A 20,315-nucleotide genomic window follows, 5' to 3' on the forward strand; every position below is an offset into this window, starting at 1 on the left:
ACCCTTCTCTGTTGTATGGAGGACTTTGGTACTTAGACACTTGGATGCAATTAAAAGACAGTCTGGGTTGTCAAAAGGTCATTGGAACACCAGTCAAAGTAGTGAACACTGCACTAAATTCTTATACGTTTGTTTGTCATGGGACGAGGCTACCGTCAGGCAGTGAAAAACTAACTGCAGTCTTGAGCAGATGTAAATTTGAATAAATATGTGTATTTGTATGTAATTGTGATGGAAAGGTGTCATCAGGTGTCATCAGCATCTTTGCTTCCTCTGTTTGGGGAGTTGCTCAGGTAGAGATTAAACAAGGAATTCTGGAGGCACCAAGCTCGAGAGAGAAGACCTAGGTTCATTATCTTGGGGTCCTGCTACAAAGTCTCACAGGGCAGTCACTGTGTGTGTCAAATACATCCTAAGTGGTTCCCTGGGATATTGACAGGGTTACTTCTGTGGGTATTTTCCAAATACAAAATTCTCTCCTTAAAGAAAACACTTTTGAGCTGCAGTGATCAGAAATTCAGTATTGATAAAAAATCTTCCTTGTTGTCAGTCATTCTGTCTGGATTAATCAAAATTGCTGAGTCCATTTATGAATGGCAGACTTTTAAAATTCTGATGCTCTTTTTCAATTCAATAATGCTGTCTCTGGATTTTCACAATTCTGCCTTCCCATAATCCCTGTCGTTATCATATGACATGCTTTCATATAATACAGAAAGGAAAAGCTAAGAGAAGCTGCAATAAATTTTATTTTTCTTTTAAACAGAAGAAAGAAAAAAAGTGGGGTTACATTTTTATAAATATCTATAAATACTGAGCAATAAGCAAATTTTCCAAATAAATAAATAAATATTGCCACATGCTAAGGAACGTAGGAAATTGTGAGGACTACTCCGGCTCTGCCAAAGGAAGAACCCCTAATAAATGGTATTGCGTTTATAAGATTACAACCAGTTTTCTGCCAAAGTCCTTTTGGGATTTTACATCTAGTTATCAGTATGGGAGCTTCCAAAAGCTTTTAAACAGTATAATATCTCCAACAGGAAATGAAAACTATGGAGAGAATATTTGCCATGCATTGCTATATAGTTGTATACATAGTTTTAGTGTTTCAGAACAGGAACCAGACCTTCAAATTCAGCTTAAAACCATCAGGTGAAAACCGCTGTCCGATGTTTCATAAGTAAAAACAATGGATCGGTTTCTAAGGCTCGGGGCATGATGGCAGTGGGAAAAAACAAGGTGATGCAAAAAGCTGTTGTTGAAATGTACTTTGCTTGCTAGCATTCTGCTCTGTGGGCGGCCATCTAAACAGAGGTAGGAATATGGGACCCCCTCATAGAAAGACTCCAAGTCAGGTAGTAAGGCTAGGTAGAGGGAGGCTGAGCATCAGGCCCACCTGGCTGGTGCCTCAGCTGTTCGGTAAGTGAGGTTTGGTTTTCTTGGGACTGAATACTGTCTTCAGTAATGCCCCCAGAATTTGCAAGTGGACAAAGACCCAGACATGTCAGCCCGGGAGTGTTTAACTACCTCCATCGGTAGAGCAGTAAGGAGAACCAACAGCGTTGTCTTTGGGTAACTCCTACACTTTGGTCCCCTGATTATTGGACTTCTTTTCCTCTGAGTCCTTGATGCCACTTCACTAAGACAGAAGGACACAATCTGTCAGTCCACAGAAAACCAAACCCAGAGCAGTCCCATTGTCTCAAGACTCCCTCCCTGTGACAGTTATCCTGAATGTGGTACTACTCAGCCTGGAAGTAGGCTTCATCAAATGCCTCTGAGGGGAATTTGAATTTATTTCCATTTCCTAGCAGGGGAGATTTTCATGAGCCGATGCCAAAGCTCTTCCTCTGGCCAAATTCACTAAAGCCCAAGACAGGGCCCATAGACAGGGTTATACCATGGACCGCTTGGGAACAGGCAGAGTCATTCTTGGCCCTCCAGCTCTGGCTGCATAGAAGGGGAAAGAGCATGGCAAGGGGGGCCCACTCGGTAGGGAGGTTGAATTTTCTAGCTTGGTTTCTTGCCTTAATTGTCTGAGCATTCCAGGTCCGGTTTGACCAGCCTACTACCAGTCTTTCTGACAGCTCTTCTCCAGAGATGCTCAAGGAAGAGCGAAGCCTTGAGATTAGGACTTTTATCAGTTTGCCCAAGTCAGCTATTAATGCCCTAGTCAAGGTTGCAGACTCAGAGATGCCAACAGGGTCCAGGCAGGTGACACAAACGTAAGGAGCAGTGGAGACGCTACTGGTATTGGCTCTTCCCTTCACCTCGAAGTGGTGAACTCGTTAAGCCATTGCTTGGTTTTTAATGCTAGACTGATGAAGAAGAGAGGCATAGGGAAGAAAAACTGCCCCGGGTGGTTGGGGGAAGGGTGGTGGTCGCGGTGGGAATCCCTCTCTCCTTAATGAAGGCGAAACTTCTAGTTTATCTTTCTGGGCTTCAGAGTTCGGAAAGGTGGTATAGGTGGGGTGGGGAAGGCGGTGAAAGCGCCATGACTCAGGCCTCAAAGGTACATTCTCGGGGGACCTCCCGGTGAATGGGGAGAAGCCGCTAACTGCCCACTTCATCCCCACCTTCCCCTTCCCTGGACTGCGGAGGGCGCACGTCCCTCCGAAAAGCTCCGAAAAGTTTAGTTTTCTTCGGAAAGACTGCTGGGAAAGGACTCCTTTCTGGTTTCCCTAGATGAACTTGGGGAAGGGGCGGCACCTGTCCACGCCCATCCCCCCCGCGTGCGCGTTCACCCGGCTGCTTCTGAGCACCCCTAATGGGTCGCTGGCCACCACACTGTTGTCCTCGGCGCTCGGGAGCTCCTGGGAGCAGGAGGCCGGGGCGGGGGTCATGCGGGGCCTGGGCTTCAGCACGTTCAGGGGGTCGCGCTCCATATCCTCGGCACTGCGCGTGTGCCGCCGCGGCCTGGGGGTGTTGAAGTGGATGAGGGGGATCTCGTTCCTCCGGGACAGGAACTGGGAGTAGGGCGGCGGGTTGGTGCCCGGCAGGAAGGCTCTCTTGGCCTGGCCCAGGCTGACGAGGAATTGGTGCTGCGGGGAGTGGTACACGTCGTAGCCGTTTTCCAGCGTCCGCTGTCGGAACCTGCAGCTCTCCGGGCTGAAGAGGTGCTGAAAGGGAGAGCGGTGGGGTGAGCGCCTGGCGGACCCCCGGTCCCCGTGCCCCGGCCCCGACCCCCGCGCGACCCTCCGAGGTGGGGGTGGGGGTGCTGGGCCTGGCTTCGTCCTCCGGGACTCTATCAGGGGGGCGTCCTTAACATCTCGCCGCTCCCTTCTGCGGGGAGTGATCTCTGACCAGCGCTCTCCAAGTTGCCCAAGCAAGCAGCACGGTTGGGACTTGACCCCACAGCCCCCGCTCCCGCCAGGAGCCCCCCGCCGGCCCTGCACGGGGCTGGCTCAGCTCCGCTGGCCATGGCAGGCAGCACTTGTGTTCAGTTTCTGGAGGGACGGCTAACGTCAGGGGAACCCGGTTCTTCCCGCCTCTGCCTTTGGCTGGAAGTTGGCTTGGGTCTGTCTCCTTGCCTGGAGAAAGGAGGGGGGATGGGGTTTGTAGGGTCAGACATAATTGAGGGTACTCGCACTCAGAGATAATATCGTTTGGGATTTAGGGCCGGGAGCTCTGGCAATAGATGACTAGGTTTGAGCCCTCACTCTGCCACTAACTAGTACTGGGTTTTATTGAACAGCTGCTAGGACCTTCACAAGTTGTTTCAGTTAATCCTCAGACTCCACGGAGTGTTTTTACAGATGAGGACTATCTATATGCCTAAATGTGGTCAATAGAGATTTTAATTTAATGCCTATGTTTGTTCCATGGAGAGTTGTCTACTTGTGGCCAGGTGCTGTTGTAGGTGCTGGGACACGGCAGCAAGCTAAGCAGAAAGTCATTGCTGTCATGGTAGTTCCGGTGGGTCTGTCTGGGGGTAAGAGGCTCCTGAGATGAACAGTCCTACTATGGTAAGATCTCAAAATCCTTTGGAATATGCCTGCAACCTGTGGTTTGGGAAATCCTTTGCTTACCAATCTGAATGATGGGTGATTGGGGCAGAGATCATTCATGAGAGAGCTTTATTTTTTTAAATTTTTTAAACAAGATTTTATTTATTTATTTGTTGGAGAGAGAGAGAGGGAATGAGCACAAGCAGGGGGAGTGGCAAGCAGAGGGAGAGGGAGAAGCAGACTCCCTGCTGAGCAGGGAGCCTGATGCGGGACTCGATCCCAGGACTCTGGGATCATGACCTGAGCCAAAGGCAGGCGCCCAACTGACTGAGCCACCCAGGAGTCCCCATGAGAGATCTTTAACTGGAGGGCGATCCCTGCTTTTTCCAGGTGAGGAAACTGAAGTGGAGAGAAATGAGGGGACGAGCCCAAGGCCAAGAAGGTCTAGTAAAAGAATCAGGAAGACACTAATGGCTCTCATTAGAGGACTTACGTACAAGGTGTGTAGGTGTTGTGTAGATGGGTGCCCATAGGTGGTCAGACTAGAGGCTAAGAGCCCAGTCCCCAGAACCAGACTACCTGGGTTCAAACTCCAGCTGTATAAACCTGAGCATCTACTACTTAGATTGACTAAATCACTCCGTGAAAACATCATCAAGCACTGCCAATGGAATCTTTATAAGATTTTATGCTCTGGGGAAGAAATGAATTATCTTTAAATGGTGACCAGCTCAAAAAGGAAACTCACGGATCCAAAGATGTTGCCTCTGAAGTCCATACAGAGGTACCTCCTGCTCATCACACCTGTTATCACCACAAAGCCAGCATCCTCTGATCTGATCATCAGGGCACCTATGGAGAAAATCATCCAGGTCAAAAACTGGCTGCACATCCAATTCCTATGTTTGAGCGCTTCCTGAAAACCCACCCCCATGAAACCGCCCTTGATTGATTTTAAGGGCGCTGATGACTTCACTTTACCCTCCCTTGTACTTACTTCTTCAGCTTCATTTCTTCTGATTCTCCCCTCCAAACAACCCCCCCACCCCATCCCCCATTTGCCTCCTACTTCCTCCTCTTGTCGGTATAGAGCACTCTGAACTCCCAGCATTTTTTCTCCTGTGCTGGACATATGTTTCCCTCTTGGCCTGCACTGTCTTTACTTCCCTGGTTGCCTGGCTAATACCTCTTAATACTTGTGGTGGTCATCATGTTCTCTCAAGCCTTCTGGGCTTATGCAATTCTTAAATCTACACCAAGATGTCCTTCAAGGATCCAGCTTGAGTATAGAGCCTGATGCTCCACCCAGGTATCTGTATGGTAGTCCGTGATCCATCACCCAACACCCATTATGCTGTTGAACTGTTTTTTGCAAGAACTGTTTTATGCAAGAACACTGTTAGAATTATCTTCTCCTCCCTTCTCTGCTTATCAAAGTCTCTCATCCTTCAAGGCCAGGCTCAGATGTGACTTTCTATGAAGACTTTCCTAATCTCCCTAATCAGAACAAATGCCCTCACCTTTATTACAGAGTGTGTTTCATTCACCTGGCCTAAACTAAGTTTACATTATCTAGTGCTTCCCCTAGAGTGAGCTACTTGGGAGCAGAGGGTTTATTTTTCTGTGTCGAATAGATACCACGGATGCACAGAATTTCTTCTTGGATCTTCATGGCTGCTCTTTGTCCCTTTCTCACTTGGTGGTGTCCCCTCCAGTGCAGTCCCTCATGGTCTTTCTGTGTCCCCACTCAACAACCAGTCTCCAACAAGGGCCTAAACCCCACACATAGTACCTACACTTTGAATAACTGATAACTGCCTGCCCTCGTGGGGACTTGCAATTTTATCAACTGCAGTGCATTGCCCCAAGGACTAGTTAAAGTCTAAAGCTTTCTGTTTTGTGGCAAGAGTATCATTCAGCAAGAGTTCCACCCCAAATGCTGTTTAATTACCTGACATTTTCTGCTAAAAATCATTTCTTTAAGTCTTTGGAGTCACTTGCATTTGCTTACCACAGAATTTCCATGTGCATCTCCTTTGGCCTCACAACCCCCTGGCAGGTGTTTGAATTTCTGTTCTAGAAATGTAGTATGGAGAGGTTGAAAACGCCCAGTATCTGTGCCCAGGAAGTGGGGGAGCCTCACGGGGTGACTTACACCTGGGTCTCCCCTCTTTACCCTGTGGAGGCTCAACTCAGAGACCTCTGAGGAGAGTAGCAGACAATACCTAGACTCTAGCAGAACTTCATATGGACTGAAATTGGAATGATGTGGGACAGAGGGAATGAGGGTAGGGGCAAGCCCAGAAAGAAGAGAAAACAAGAAGCCCGAGGAGAAACGTTAATTTGTTTCCAGGTTTAGCTAAGGGTTAGCCTTGAGGGAAGCTTCTGGAAGTGGGATGGGGTACAGGAGGTGCAGAGGATATTGAAATTGCCCCATAATGAGGTCTGTCTATGGGGTCTCAAATATGTGGCTAATTCTATGACAAGCCCTGAAAGAAACAAAGGAATGTGTAAAAAATAAGTTTTTGTCCTGATGAATTTTCAGTCTAACTGGGAAAAAATTACACACGGTCCCTGTTTTTGAGTGGTTGTGCTTTAGGTACTTTACAGATTTTAAATTCTCAAACAACTGTGATCTGGCTAATCTTATTAGTATTAACATGGGTAGTAGCAGCATTCCAATTTATGTGCAAAGGGAACTAAGGCAGGATTCAAACACAGGACAGCGACTGTAACATCCTCTTCCTACAACCCAGAAATTCACCTCCAGTAAAAGTCATCACCCACCTGAGGAGACAAAATCAAGTGCCAACATGTATGTCGCAACCGGTGAGAACCCCAAGTCACGCTGCTCCTGAGCAGGTCTGGGAAGGGGCACTGAACCAGGAACCAGGGCACTTGGATTCTGGTCCCAGTTATGCGACTTCCTAACTCTGTAGCCTTGGGCAAGTCATTGTTCTAACCTCGGGTTCCTCAGCTGTGTATAGAGAATGACAGTAGCTGGCCTGCCAACTTTACAGGGTTCCGATCAGAATCAAAAGCAATCATGGTTGGAAAAGTGACTTTTTTCAAAAAGTGTTGAGCAAACGGAAGGCATTAGGTAGCATGTGCTGGCCTGCCGTTTATGACAAGCCCAGACTTTGGCAGCCACGCGGGCCTCGTGCTTGGGGTCAGTGTGGGCAGTGTGCGAGCCATGTGTGCTGCTGGGCCCCGGGGCCCGTCCCAGGAACAAACAGCCTGGAGGGGAAGAGCGAGCAGCTGCTACAGATGATGCACAGCCTTGAGTCAAACCAACAGGAGCCAACGAGAAAGTGCAGAAAATGGAAGAGACAGATTGCCTTCCCTTTGCCTGTGCGGAAGGCGTGTTTTCACAGGCAGGCGGGTTCTAGGGCAGAATCTGGCAGAAGGAAGGTACAATACTGGTTGCTGGAGCAACAACCTGCTGCAGCCAGGTGGGCTTAATGGACTGGCCTGTGATCCTGGAAGAAGCATGGGGTTGGGGTCAAGGTGTCCTCTAGGTGACCTCGAGCCGGTGTAGTTCTTTATCCTTTGTTTTTCATAGGTTGTGGAATCATTTACCTCGTTTGGTCCGCTTGAGGATGTAATGAGATAATATTTTTATCCATAATAAAAGCACTTTCTAAATGCTAGTAATTTTACTATTGCCACTTGCCTCCACTCTGCTATAAAAGTGGAAAATTATCGGGGCACCCGGGTGGCTCAGTTGGTTGAGTGTCCAACTCTTGATTTCGGCTGAGGTCATGATCTCAGGATCCTGGGATTCATGTTCAGAGGGGACTCTGCTTGAGGATTCTCTCCCTCTTCCTCTTCTTCCACCCCCCCCATGCTCTCTCTGTCTCTCTCTCAAATAAATAAATCAATCTTAAAAAAAAAAGGTAGAAAATTATTGGCTCTGTTCTATTCTCATGCTGGTAAATGATCAATGAGATGGTAGATGTAAAGTGCTTCGAGCTCCCCAAAAGAAAGATAATATTTTGCAAGATTAAAGAGTCCCAGGATAATTCAGCTTCAAGTAAAGAAAGCGCCAGTGGGGAAAATGGACGAAGGAAAAATATCAGGATCTTGGACATGGTCTTAACCATGGGTAATAAGCATCTCTTCTGCTGTTTCTATGAAGCAGGGGTGGTGGGGAGCGGGAGGGAGGCCTCCTTCAGAGTAGGATCAGAGACTGACGTCAGAGAGGCTCTCTGGAAGGGGGGTGGGATATAGGAGGTGCAGAGGATGTCGGTGATGTAAGTCCCAAGCGAGGTTGTAGAATCTTACAGGCAGGTAATGTTACAACTGACAACCCAAAGAAGGGTTGGGCACTCAACTATTAATCAAGAACTGACTAAAGCACAATGATCAAATGAACCATATTTCACCAAGAAATGTATAATTATTTAGGAGGGAAAAAACACTATACACCTTCCATCAAGTGTAAGCAAATCCTTCACCAGTCTGTGAATTACTTATGCTACTTACCCACATGCCTCGGTGTTTCCTCTTACCTTTTTTCCTAAGTTTTGACCTTTGTGTATACATTTATTTGGGTAATACACACAATGACTTATTTTAATAGTATAAAGCGTTATATAAAGTAGGACAGGTAAGTCTCTTCCCCCAACAATGCCCCCCTGCCCTGTTGCCCTCTGCTGGTTTGTGTTAATTTCTAGAGACATAATGCTTAGCTACTGTCTACATCTAACAAAACAAAATCATTTCTATCAAAAAAAAATCTGAAATCATTTCCCTTCATTTTGCTTCTTCTCAATCATTTTAATTCACTCCCAACTGGTATGAGTGCCTTCTCTGAGCCTGATGCTGGTAGATATTTGAGGGAAAAGTTCTACAGCTCAGGCTGCCTGCTATAGGCAGAGCATCGCACACCGTAGCACACACAGCTCACCACAGTTGGCTCACACTGTCTCTGTCATGCTCCAGAGGACATGTCTTTGAGGGTTCCTTTCAGTGAAAGTTTCTGTTAAATATCCCTTGAATAAAATGAGCAACACTTTGGACACATCAAGTGTATCCAGATTTAGTTCAGGTTTTTGCCATTAGACTCTAACCTGGTTTCCAGAATGTTGACTCCTGAATCCTACTAGATCCCTTTCGAGTTCTGGAACCTGCCTGGTACTTGCAGAGAACTTTGGTCCCTCCTCTCATCTCCCGTCACATCCATTGAGCACTTGAAGAGGTATGCATGGCTGGCTCTGCATGTGCATGTATCTTGCTACAGTTTTTTTTTTTTTAAGATTTTATTTACTTATTTGACACAGAGAGAGAGACAGCGAGAGAGGGAACAGACGCAGGGGGAGTGGAAGAGGGAGAAGCAGGCTTCCCGCTGAGCAGGGAGCCCGATGTGGGGACTCGATCCCAGGACCCTGGGATCCTGACCTGAGCCGAAGGCAGACGCTTACCAACTAAGCCACCCAGGCACCCCATCTTGCTACAGTTTTAGGGACCTTTGATTCCATACAGCAGGGCCACAGAAAATTATCAATTAATTCAGTACAGCAAGGAGGGCAAATCATTATTCCCATAAAAAGTTTCCTTTAATTAAACAGAGACTGTGATTACTCTGTCATTCCTTTCGTTTGATCTAGATTGAATCTGCTTGCATGCTCCTGTATCCTCAGTGTAACTGTGACACATTCTTCTAAAGTCGAAGACCTTGTCTTTTTCAATACCCATCCCCCCTCTCTCCATAGAATCCCCTGTGTAGGTGCACATGAAGGGGCCCTCATTTGAATCGTAGCTAATTGATCAACTATGGATTGTGATCCATCTTGTCACAAACCTAATCTTTAAAATCATTCCAGTGGCCTCATGTTGCCAAGGAGTTCCCAACTAGCTTGATCTGCTACTGAGTGGAAATTTCAGCTCCACAGAAAGGAATCACCAACTGATACCAAACTGGTACCTCTGAAGCTCCCAGCAAACATGCTGGATGGATGGATGCATGCGTGCATGGATGCATGGATGGTTCATGCCCTTGGTCAGACCCATCAAGACAACATACCTGGACAGTTTGTCTTTAGTACCTTTTTCCTGAGAAGTTTTATAAGACCAGAATATTAGAAGCTCAGAGTTGGAAAGAGCCCCTGAGTTCATCTATTCCAATCCTTGGTCTGATACAGGAATCTTCTTTATAACCTCCATTGTTAGCCCTGTCCAAAGTTTATGAGCCCATACTTAGTATCAATGACGTATCTAACTTTTCTCCTCTCCACTTCCTTGCCTTTCGGTTCTGTACATTTTTGGATTCTTTGGCTAGGACAAAGTGAGAGTGGCTGCTATTGTGGGAAAAGAGATTGTAGTTAAGACAAATTATTTGTGTTGGGAGAAACAAGTAAATGCTAATTAAGGGAGTGGCAGAATCTTCTCCCCGGGTTTAAACACATACAGGCGCGTGCGTGCACACACACACAGACAAATAAGTGGATTCTGGGCAAGAAGCTAGGAGGCTGGATTGGCACTCTGGTCTAGCCCAAGGCCTCCCCAGGTCCCTTGGGGGTGGGTGGACAGAGGAGCTCCCCATCCTTCCCAGCCTGAATGAAGCCCCTACTCACTGTAGATGGTCTGATGGGGTGTGCCATCCACATGGCCGTCCTTGTGGATCTGCAGGTGGTAGCTGTTCCTGCCAGTGGCCGTGTACAGGTGGGTCAGGCCACCCCAGCTGGAGCCGAGCAGCGGGGAGGTGTTGGGATAGGCTCTGACTACCCAGCACAGGATAGAGACCAGGAGCCCAAGGCGGGTCCCCGACATCGCAGTGCTCTGAATGGCTGGCTGGGTTTGAAACCTGACACTGGCTCCCTGAGCCCCCTGGCTGTGCCTCGCAGGCCTTTTTCTCCTCTTCTTTGTGGGTATCTGGCGTGAGGATCCTAGGCTGAATTCCCTCCTTTTTTCCCTCGGACTTTTAAAGGGTAGCCGTGTGACATCAAACAGGAAAAACTCCGCTGTCCACATCCTCTGTGTTGTAACCAGCCCATTGGAAGAGAACGCAGAGCCCTCTGAGGCGCACGGAAGGCACGTCGTTCCAGACACACACACACCCCTCAATTTCAGTCCAGCGCTCCAAAAAGTGAGTGATGTGTGGGCAAAAGTTATCTACGACTCTGGGTTGTCTGATGACCTGTCCCACTTCCACCAGGAAATGTGAAGGCAGCCAGCAGTTCCAAAAAAAAAAAAAAAAGTCCAGCTCTAGTCATGCATTCGACAGACTCCTGTGCAATTAATCTCCCATTGAGTCTACTCATTTTGGTTTTCTCTATCCTTTTAATTCCAATCAGCAACTGTGCATCCGGTGCTTTCTCTGTGCACAGCACCAAGTGGGTGTCTTGAAGGTACAGAAATAATACAGGACACCATCGGGCAGAGAGCACCCTCTGAGATCCCTCTTTCATGAAGACATGGGAGCTGGAAATAGAGGTCCAAAAGCCAAAGTTGCCACCTTGGGAAAATTTCAAAATAGGAAGAAAGGAAGCCAGGCCTTGAGGTCACTGCTGCTTTATGAAATTCTGAGGTTTGATTTCTCAGTTTTCCTAGTTTGGACTGCCTAAGGGCAACTAAACCAATATTATGGTTTCTCCAACCGTATGGAGACTAACTCAGAGACTTCATGAAGATAGGAAGGCTGGTGGCTGAGCACAGGGGATCAGAACCCGGGAAGGTCCCGGGGCAGAGGGACAGGCCAGGGTGTCCCCACAGTTAGTGTCTCCTGGGTGCCTGGTTCCTGGGACTGGACACTTCCTTGCAGACCCTGCTCACAGGTATGCCATCTGGGAAGCTACATTTGATGTGGCGTGGAAGTGCCAGTACCTTCCGTCCAATGGGGAGCAAGCTACTGCAATGCATACCAGAAAAATATACACACAAGGACACTGCTCCTCTTCCAATTTTCCGCTTACTGAGTGCATGCAGACATCAGGCTAGACATCGTGGTTGATAGAAGAGAGAGCTGGGTGTGATCTCTGCTTCAGGGATGTCACAAGCTAACGGAGGAGGCAGAAACAATAAGTACCCATTGCACAAAGCATAATGGGATGTACAATCATACAGGTGCAGGCAAAAGATGCCATTTGTTATCCTACATTTGTGCAAGTTTTTATAGCTCATAAAGCATTTCATAACGCTAATTTTTACATATCTTAGCTCATTTGAATCTCACTGCAACCCTGTGAGTTAGTCACACCGGGCATTATCAATATTTTGATTTTATATATGAAGAAATGGCAATCATGGGTTCATATGTCCAAAGTCACAAAGCAGTTAAGTAGGAGAGCTAGGACAAGTTCTCCTGGTTCCCTGGGCTGCTTCTCCACTAGTAATCACAGCGACAACTAACCCTTACTGAGAGCTTTACTTGTAGTAACTCCTTTCATCGTCACAATAACTATTTGAGGAGATGCAGCTACCTCCTTTACACAGATGAGGGAACCGATGCACACGGTTTAAGTAACATGCCCCAAGATGTGCAGCCAATACAGGGATTGACGTTGATTTGAATCTGGGCAGTCCGGCCCTTAGACCGCCTACGGACTTCGCTAGATGTACAAACCCACACAACATGTTAGGGCAAAAGAGATGGGAGCCAGGAATTCGGTAAGAGAGTGCAAGTAGCAACAAGACATAGTAGTCTCCAGTGTTTCTCTAAAACACAGGCCTTTACCCAGGATGTGCCTCTAAGATATGCGGTGCTGTCTCCCCAGGTTAGGTAGATGATCTAGGACGTATGAGACAGTCTTCTTTAATAATGGTCACAGAATGACCCATAAATCTAGTACCACATCTTAGCATTCAGAATTGAAATACAAATCATCCCAGAACATTTGCCAGTTGATAACCCCACATTTCCTTTTCCGGTTGCAAAAGGTAGAGATGGAAAGTACCTGTGAAACAATTAGCAGGTATCAAGAAACTTCTCTGTGCAAGAGAGAAGAGAGGAAGGAGTTCCAGGAATGAAAAGCAGAACAAACATCCTTGAAGGGCTTATACTATAACTGAGCAGAAGAAAACCTTGTTCAATACAAAGCATTGTGTGAGAAGTGCTACATTCCTAGGATGTGCAAGAAATGCTAACAGTGGGGCGCCTGGGTGGCTCAGTTGGTTAAGCATCCGTCTTCAGCTCAGGTCATGATCTCAGGGGCCTGGGATTGAGTCCCGCATCAGGCTCCCTGCTCAGTGGGGAGCCTGCTTCTCCCTCTCCCTCCGCTCCTCCCCCCTGCTCCTTCTCTCTCTCTCAAATATATAAATAAAATCTTTTTAAAAAAGAAATGGTAATGGCATTCAGAAGAGCATGAGAGCACAGTGGGTGGACGCTGTGGTCAAGGAGGGATTTGAGGGAAGTGAGACTAGAGGGGGCCTTATAGGATGGACAGGGAAGGGCACTCCCTAGCACCTGCCAGAGCACAGTGGTAAGGCAGTGCAGGTGTCTCAGGAAGAGTACGTGGTTATTCACTCATTCCTGTGGTGACTGGAGGGGGATCTTCCTTGGCTGCTTCAGCTTATGTTATTAGGAAAGAGAATTGATGGGCCAGCTTAATCCACTTCCAGACTTCCCTCCAAGAAGAAGCCCTGAACACCTAGCAACTGGATCCTAAGGCAGAGGACAGTCCAGGACAGCAGGTTTACTTCTGAGGGGAATGGGTACAGGGCAGGGAGAAGAAGTATTACCCACCTGGCGAAAGCAAAGGAGAGTACAGAATCTCAGAATAATTCTTTCCACTGATATATGGAAAAGTTGAGAGTGGAGGAGAGGATTTACCCATTAGCATGCACAGGAGATGGAGCTACCTTCAAGCTGACTAAATTCCCTACCAGTGGATTCCAAACCTGGCTTCCCATTAGAATCACCAGAACTACCCAGCACTAACCTTAGACCTACTGAATGTGCAGCCTAACTATTTGCACTTTCCTCCAAAGCCACCTGGGAGATCCCACCACCCACCTTGATACTGATGACACTGAACAACTTTTCAAGAAACAAGAGGTTGTAAAGAAGATACCTGTATCAGACCAAGGACTAGAATAAATGAACTCGGGGGCTCTTTCCAACTCTGAGCTTCTAATATTCTGGTCTTATAAAACTTCTCAGGAAAAATGTACTGAAGACAAACTGTCCAGGTACGTTGTCTTGATGCATCTGACCAAGTGCATGAACCATCCATGCATCCATGCACCCATGCATCTATCCATCCAACATGTTTACTGGGGGCTTCAGAGATACCCAGTTTGGTATCAGTTGGTGATTCCTGTCTGTGGAGCTGAAATTTCCACTCAGTAGTAGATGGAGCTAGTTGGAAACTCCTTGGCAACACGAGGATACTGGAATGATTTTGTTTGTTTGTTTGTTTGTTTGTTTGTTTGTTTATTTATTTATTTATTTATTTATTTTAAAAAAGATTGTACTTATTTGAGAGAGAGAGCACACACATATAAGCAGGGGTGCAGGGCAGAGGGAGAAGGAGAGGGAGAAGCAGACTCCCCACTGAGCAGGGATCCCAATGCGGGGCTCGATCCCAGGACCCCAAGATCATGACCTGAGCCAAAGGCAGACGCTCAACTGTTTGAGCCACCCAGGTGCCCCAGGAATGATTTTAAGGATTAGGTTTGTGACAAGAAGGGTCACAATCCACAGTTGATCAATTAGCTACGATTCAAATGAGGGCCCCTTCATGTGCACCTACACAGGGGATTCTATGGAGAGAGGGGGAATGAGTATTGAAAAAGACAAGGTCTTCTACTTTAGAAGAATGTGTCAAAGTTACACTGAGGATACAGAAGCATGCAAGCAGATTCAATCTAGATCAAATGAAAGGAATGACAGAGTAATCACAGTCTCTGTTTAATTAAAGGAAACTTATGGGAATAATGGTTTGCCCTCCTTGTTGTACTGAAGTAATTGATAATTTTCTGTGGCCCTGGTGTGTGGAATCAAAGGTCCCTAAAACTGTAGCAAGATACATGCACATGCAGAGCCAGCCATGCATACCTCTTCAAGTGCTCAATGGATGTGACGGGAGATGAGAGGAGGGACCAAAGTTCTCTGCAAGTACCAGGCAGGTTCCAGAACTCAAGGGATCTAGTAGGATTCAGGAGTCAACATTCTGGAAACTAGATTGGAGTCTAATGGCAAAAACCTGAACTAAATCTGGATACACTTGATGCATCCAAAGCGTCGCTCTGAGTCCCAACAATGCACTGGAATTAGTACACAGAGAACAAGCCCCCCTTCAGTGGACTTCTCAATTTTCCACTTCCTTTCAGGATTTCCAACCTAACTGTGCAGTCTAAGATGTAAATGGGTCTTTCTAGGGGATTTAGTAATGAACACTAAATCAATACACTGTGCTCCTGAGCAGCCTTTACCTGGAGCCTGGTGTGTGTGGCATCTCCTTAGAAGCTTCAGAGGGTGAGGGGAGAGTCCAGGGTAAGTTGGTTCCTGCCTTTTGCACCTAGAGGGGATCAAGGTGAATGGAAAAACAGGAGCTGGGCCCCAGGGTGGCTCACTGTTTTCTTTTTCTTTTTCTTTTTTTTTTGACACTCTGTCTAAAAGATCCATCTACAGATGGTAGGATCACAGACCCATGCTCCCTCGTTATTCCTGCCTCTTCATGAGTTTGTCTCCATCATTGTGGTAATAGTTTCACCATCTTCTCTCCCTGGGCTCAGGCAGCTGGATTTCTAAGCCATCCTGGACAAATAGTGGTTTCTTCTCTCTCAAAATTGTCTGGGGGAGGTGCTGCAGCCTTCCTGAAAATGCCATTCCCAGATCTTGTTTTCCTGACAGTTAAAACGTGCTTTCTTAGAAGCTTGAGAGGGCGAGGGGAGAGCCTCGGGTAAGTCAGTTCCTGTTCTTTGCACCTAGAGGGTGCAGATTCTCTCTTGTTCTAATGTATCCATTCAGTCAATACATAACTATTTACAGAAAGCCAATTTTATGGCTAGTACTTTGTAGAAAATCTTTAGGGAAGCCTAATGGAAAAAATACAGTCCTGATCTTTGAGGAGCCTACAACACATTGAGCAGAATATAGTTTGCGTTTGTCCAGCACTTCACAACCTATAACCTGCACATTCATATCTAGTACCTCATTTGATGCTCAAAACAGTCCTGTGAGGTGGGCCAGCATGTCACCACAGAACTGGTATGTCCCATGGGGTCAATCTTCTCTCTTTCCCTCCAAATATGTTGTGTCAGTTTTCCCTCTCCAAAACAAAATTTCCAGCCTTTTTTTTTTTTTTTTTTTGTCATGGTAGCCTTTCCCAAATAAAGGCACCTGGGAAGACATTTCTTCAGGACAGGCCCTTTTCCAAGGAAACCTAGGACTGAAGCTTTGAACTTAAGAGTGAAACATCAAAGTTTGGAAAAGAGTTCAAATCCATATGAAATGTTAAGCTTCTTCTCTAGAAGGTTCAGCTGGCAATGGCTTCCACTCCTGCCACTCCTGCCAAGGAAACCCCAAGCTTGCCGTGGTCTTGTAAATTTACAAATATTGACACTGATGGTTTGGTAATCACTGTTGATGAGAAGGGTAGGCACCTGAGTGCTAGATATTTAACCCTTTGGAAAAGGGTTCAATTTTCAAATGCGTAACATTAAATTTCACCACCTATTTTGAACTTATTACACAGCATAAAAGTGTTTTGTAAGAATAGCCAATGTCTGAGAGTATTTAATTAAAACATAAGCGTATAACTAATTTAAAATATGCTTCCATTAAGCATATCTGAGTGCTTGTTTATTTAGAGGTTTGAAGTTTTTCGAGATTATAAGACCATTAGACTGAGTATAATTCTGAAGACAGAAGAATTAGAAGAGAGACCTCATAGACAGTGACAGAAGATATACTGGGGATGAGAAGAAGCAAGAAAGCCTCAGGATTATTACTGCCAGGCGCATCCCTCCAAAGCAAAGGTTTCCATGGTGAGCAGGGGCCCTGTAGGCTGTGAAGGCCCAGAGCTGACTACCTACAACTGGGGCCCTCTGTGCTGTTGTTGTGGGTAGGAGTCACATGGTACCCTATGTGAGCCACTGCACAGTGAGGGGAGCTGGGCACCAGGAGGGCACACAAAGCCAAGAACTGGAGCACAGGGGATCTTTAGGGCAGTGAAACTACTCTGTATGATACTGTAATGGTGGGTACATGACATGATGCATTTGTCAAAACCCACAGAATGCACAACATAAAGAGTGTGAACCTCAATGTAAATAAACTATGGACTTTAGTTTATAATCATGGGTCAATTTTGGTTCAGCAATCATAACAAATATACCACCTTAATGCCAGATGCTGATGATAGGGGAAACTGTGTGCAGGAAGGGGGAGAGGAGAGGAACGTATATGGGAACTCTCTATACTTTCTGTTTCATTTTTTTCTTAACTTATGACTGCTCTAAAAAATAAAGTATATTTTATTTTGTTTTTTAAGATTTATCTATTTGAGAAGAGAGAGAGAATAGAGGAGCTTAGGGAGAGGGAGAGAATATCAAGCAGACTCCCCATTGAGCGTGCAGCCTGACGTGGGGCTCAGTCTCACGACCCTGAAATCATGACCTGAGCCCAAATCAAAAGTCGGTCGCTCAACCCGACTGAGCCAACCCAGGCACCCCAAAAATAAAGTATATTTTTAAAAATGACCAGCTATGGTGTTTGCCTCAACCGGTGTTAAAATTTAATCACTACCTGGAATGATTCATTTCCAGATCAGATCAATGAAATGCGCTAAAACAGCAAGTATTCCACTGCATACAGCTAATTAGTTACCTTCCATTCCTTTATATTAGACATAAGCAGATCTCTCAGCCATCCCAGGCACATGAAGCAGCTTTTCTATGAGAATTGGAACTCATTTCTTTTTAAATCTGTACGTGCAACCTTAGGGACATCCCTTCCTCTCTCTGCACCTAAGTTTCTCCAGCTGTAAACTGGGGAGGTGGGATGTGGGATGTCTGGGAGTTCCTCCGGGGAAGGTCACTGTCTTGGCTTCCAGCCCCTACCCCTTTCCAAGCTATTTGCTTTGTCACCTGCTAAACTTCATCCTCTACCTGTGAATGGGGATGGGAAGGGCTCAGATTCTCTGGTGGTTGACTCGTTTCACTCCCCCTGCCTTGCTTATCATGTCCACACTAGATTAAGGATAAACTCAAGGGAGGAAAGTGCCTTTAATCTAATATTTCATATCACATTGATGATAATATATATTTTATAATTGGGTAGTATATGTCACTATAACAGCAGCCTCAGCCTGACAGACGTGCTCAAGTGTAAATCTAAATATATAAATAGAATCCTCATTATACATTCCAAAACAAAATACAGACGCCTCTGTAGGATTACCGAATCCGTGCCATGCTGCCTTGCCCTTGGTGCCATAACAAGAAGCTTAGGTAGCAGGCCAAAGGGGGTGAAAGTGCCTTCGCTAGGGAGCCCCAGTGCCCTGGAGGTCGGAGTGCAGCTGGAGACCTGAGGACAGAGGACAAGTGCAACCGTTTGCAGCTTCCAGCCCCTTTTCCTTCCCTCCCCACTCCTCACCCCTCCTCCCTTCCGCCCTTCTTCTTACTGGAAACCCTCTCCTGGCCTCCACCTCTACTGTGGGAGATAAGACAACACATGTCCTGGGCGGGGAGTGGCCCAGCCTGTGTAAATGATTTCAAAAAAGGTTCACTTTGGGTGATAAGAACAGGGTTATGTTTGTTCCACTGAGAGCAAAGCCAAAGACTTAGGTCAGATGGGGTAGCTGGGGTAGCCAGGGAGCGTGGGAGATGCAGCTTCTGAATGAAGGATTCTCAGCAAAAAGTCTGTCAATTTGTAACCCCCTCCCCAAATCCTGCAAGTATTCACACTTCCAGGGGGCTCCTTGACTCTCTTTCTCTTTATCACTCCTTGCCCTCCAAGAAAAATCTTTTTTTTTCTTTTTTTCTTCAGGTTTGACTAGATCTTTAAAACTTTTCAAAAATACTTTCGTAATGTCCCCCACAGAAATGGTCTACTTTGTCTATTGCTACAAGTCCATAGGAGAGCAAGTCTCCCTTCAGCTGGCCAGCTATCATGGAGCGAAGTTCTTGAAGTTCTTGCCTGAGTGACCGAGCTCCCCAGCTTTCTCCTCTCAGCGCACGCCCACACAGTTCCTCTTTGTGCCTTTTCCAGTCAGAAGCCCACCTGGAGTTTTCTGAGCTTGAGAGTTTTGTGAATTCTGAACCTATTCTTTTTCCACATGATTTTCTTCCCCTTTCTCCCTTACTACTTTCCCCCACTTTCCTCTTTATGTGGGTCACAGAAACAGAACCTCATAATGGGTGTTGGGAGCCTTGGAGATCCTCACCATAGCCTGTTTCTACAATGAGGAAAACTGAGGCCGGGAGGTGACTTGCCCAAGGTCACACGGCCATGTTAGTGGCAGAGCTCAGTGTTGGATCAGGCTTCTGACCCTCAGCACCACAGCACACCTACATTTATTCATTGGAATAAGCTCATTGGAAGGGGATCAGCATTCTAAGGCTGCCTTATGAGTAGTGAGGTGGTTCTTTGCATCTCTCATGCTTCATCCATGCCATTTGCCATATAGGGTGCTGTGTAGAAGGCTGTGTGAGCCCTTGGAGAGGGGGTGCTATGGAGAGAGAGGAAATTGCATTTGGGCATTGGATGAGCCCTTTGCAAATGGATCCATCCTTGCCTCCATAGTGCTGGCACTGGCTCAGGGATGGGAGAGTTTGGTTCCCATAGTTTCACTTTCCCCCACCTCAGGGACATTAATTCCTTTTAGTATTAACAGTGAAAGTTTTGGAAACATTCCTTGCACAATTATTTTGTCTCCAGCCCTGGTCTTACCCTTACTGACTCATGTTATGTGGTGGGAAGAGCAGACCTTGGAGGCAGGAGTCGGGGAAGCTGCCTTTGGCAAGCTCATCTTCACCTTACGGACCTCATTTCTGTTCTTTGTTGAATAAAGGGATTCAAGTAGAAAATATTTGTTTTTTTCTAGGTGAGGGAAGAAGGAGCAATGTCTACAGCCCTTGGTTATTCTGCCTGCAGGGCTTTGCTAGGTAGCTGCCTTCTGTTACCCTACTCTGGACCTTTGATCAAAACCAGAGGGAAGACAGAGATGCTTCTAAAGTGGACTGCAGAGGAACTGTGTGTGTGTGTGTGTGTGTGTGTGTACATGCCTGTGAGCATGTTTGTGCACACACACATACACACACACAGAGTCTGCCTGATCTGATTGGTGCTCAAAGGCTGCCCAGAGGAACCCAGCCCACCCTCTCAGGATGCCTGGGGCTTGTCACGCAGCCCACGTAGGGGAGCAGACATCCTGGTTCCCACTCACCTCTTTCGAGCCTATGACCCAGGCCAGCCCACCA

The 20,315-nt window shown here is 46.6% G+C and overlaps 1 protein-coding gene across 1 annotated transcript; it reads right to left on the bottom strand.

The window, feature by feature from the left end:
• Positions 1–745: 745 nt before the first annotated feature.
• FGF23 (fibroblast growth factor 23) lies at positions 746–10,822 on the bottom strand. The gene is made up of 3 exons (XM_025851732.2): positions 10,526–10,822; positions 4,699–4,802; positions 746–3,122 (listed from the first exon to the last, which is right to left on the bottom strand). Exons 1-3 carry the CDS (start codon positions 10,719–10,721, stop codon positions 2,685–2,687), a joined length of 738 nt encoding a protein of 245 aa, XP_025707517.1. The 5' UTR covers positions 10,722–10,822; the 3' UTR covers positions 746–2,684.
• Positions 10,823–20,315: the final 9,493 nt, after the last annotated feature.

This window comes from Callorhinus ursinus, unplaced genomic scaffold (genome assembly GCF_003265705.2).
Source record: "Callorhinus ursinus isolate GAN/ISIS: 27379988/994484 unplaced genomic scaffold, GSC_fseal_2.0 scaffold74, whole genome shotgun sequence".
Taxonomy (NCBI): Eukaryota; Metazoa; Chordata; class Mammalia; order Carnivora; family Otariidae; genus Callorhinus; species Callorhinus ursinus.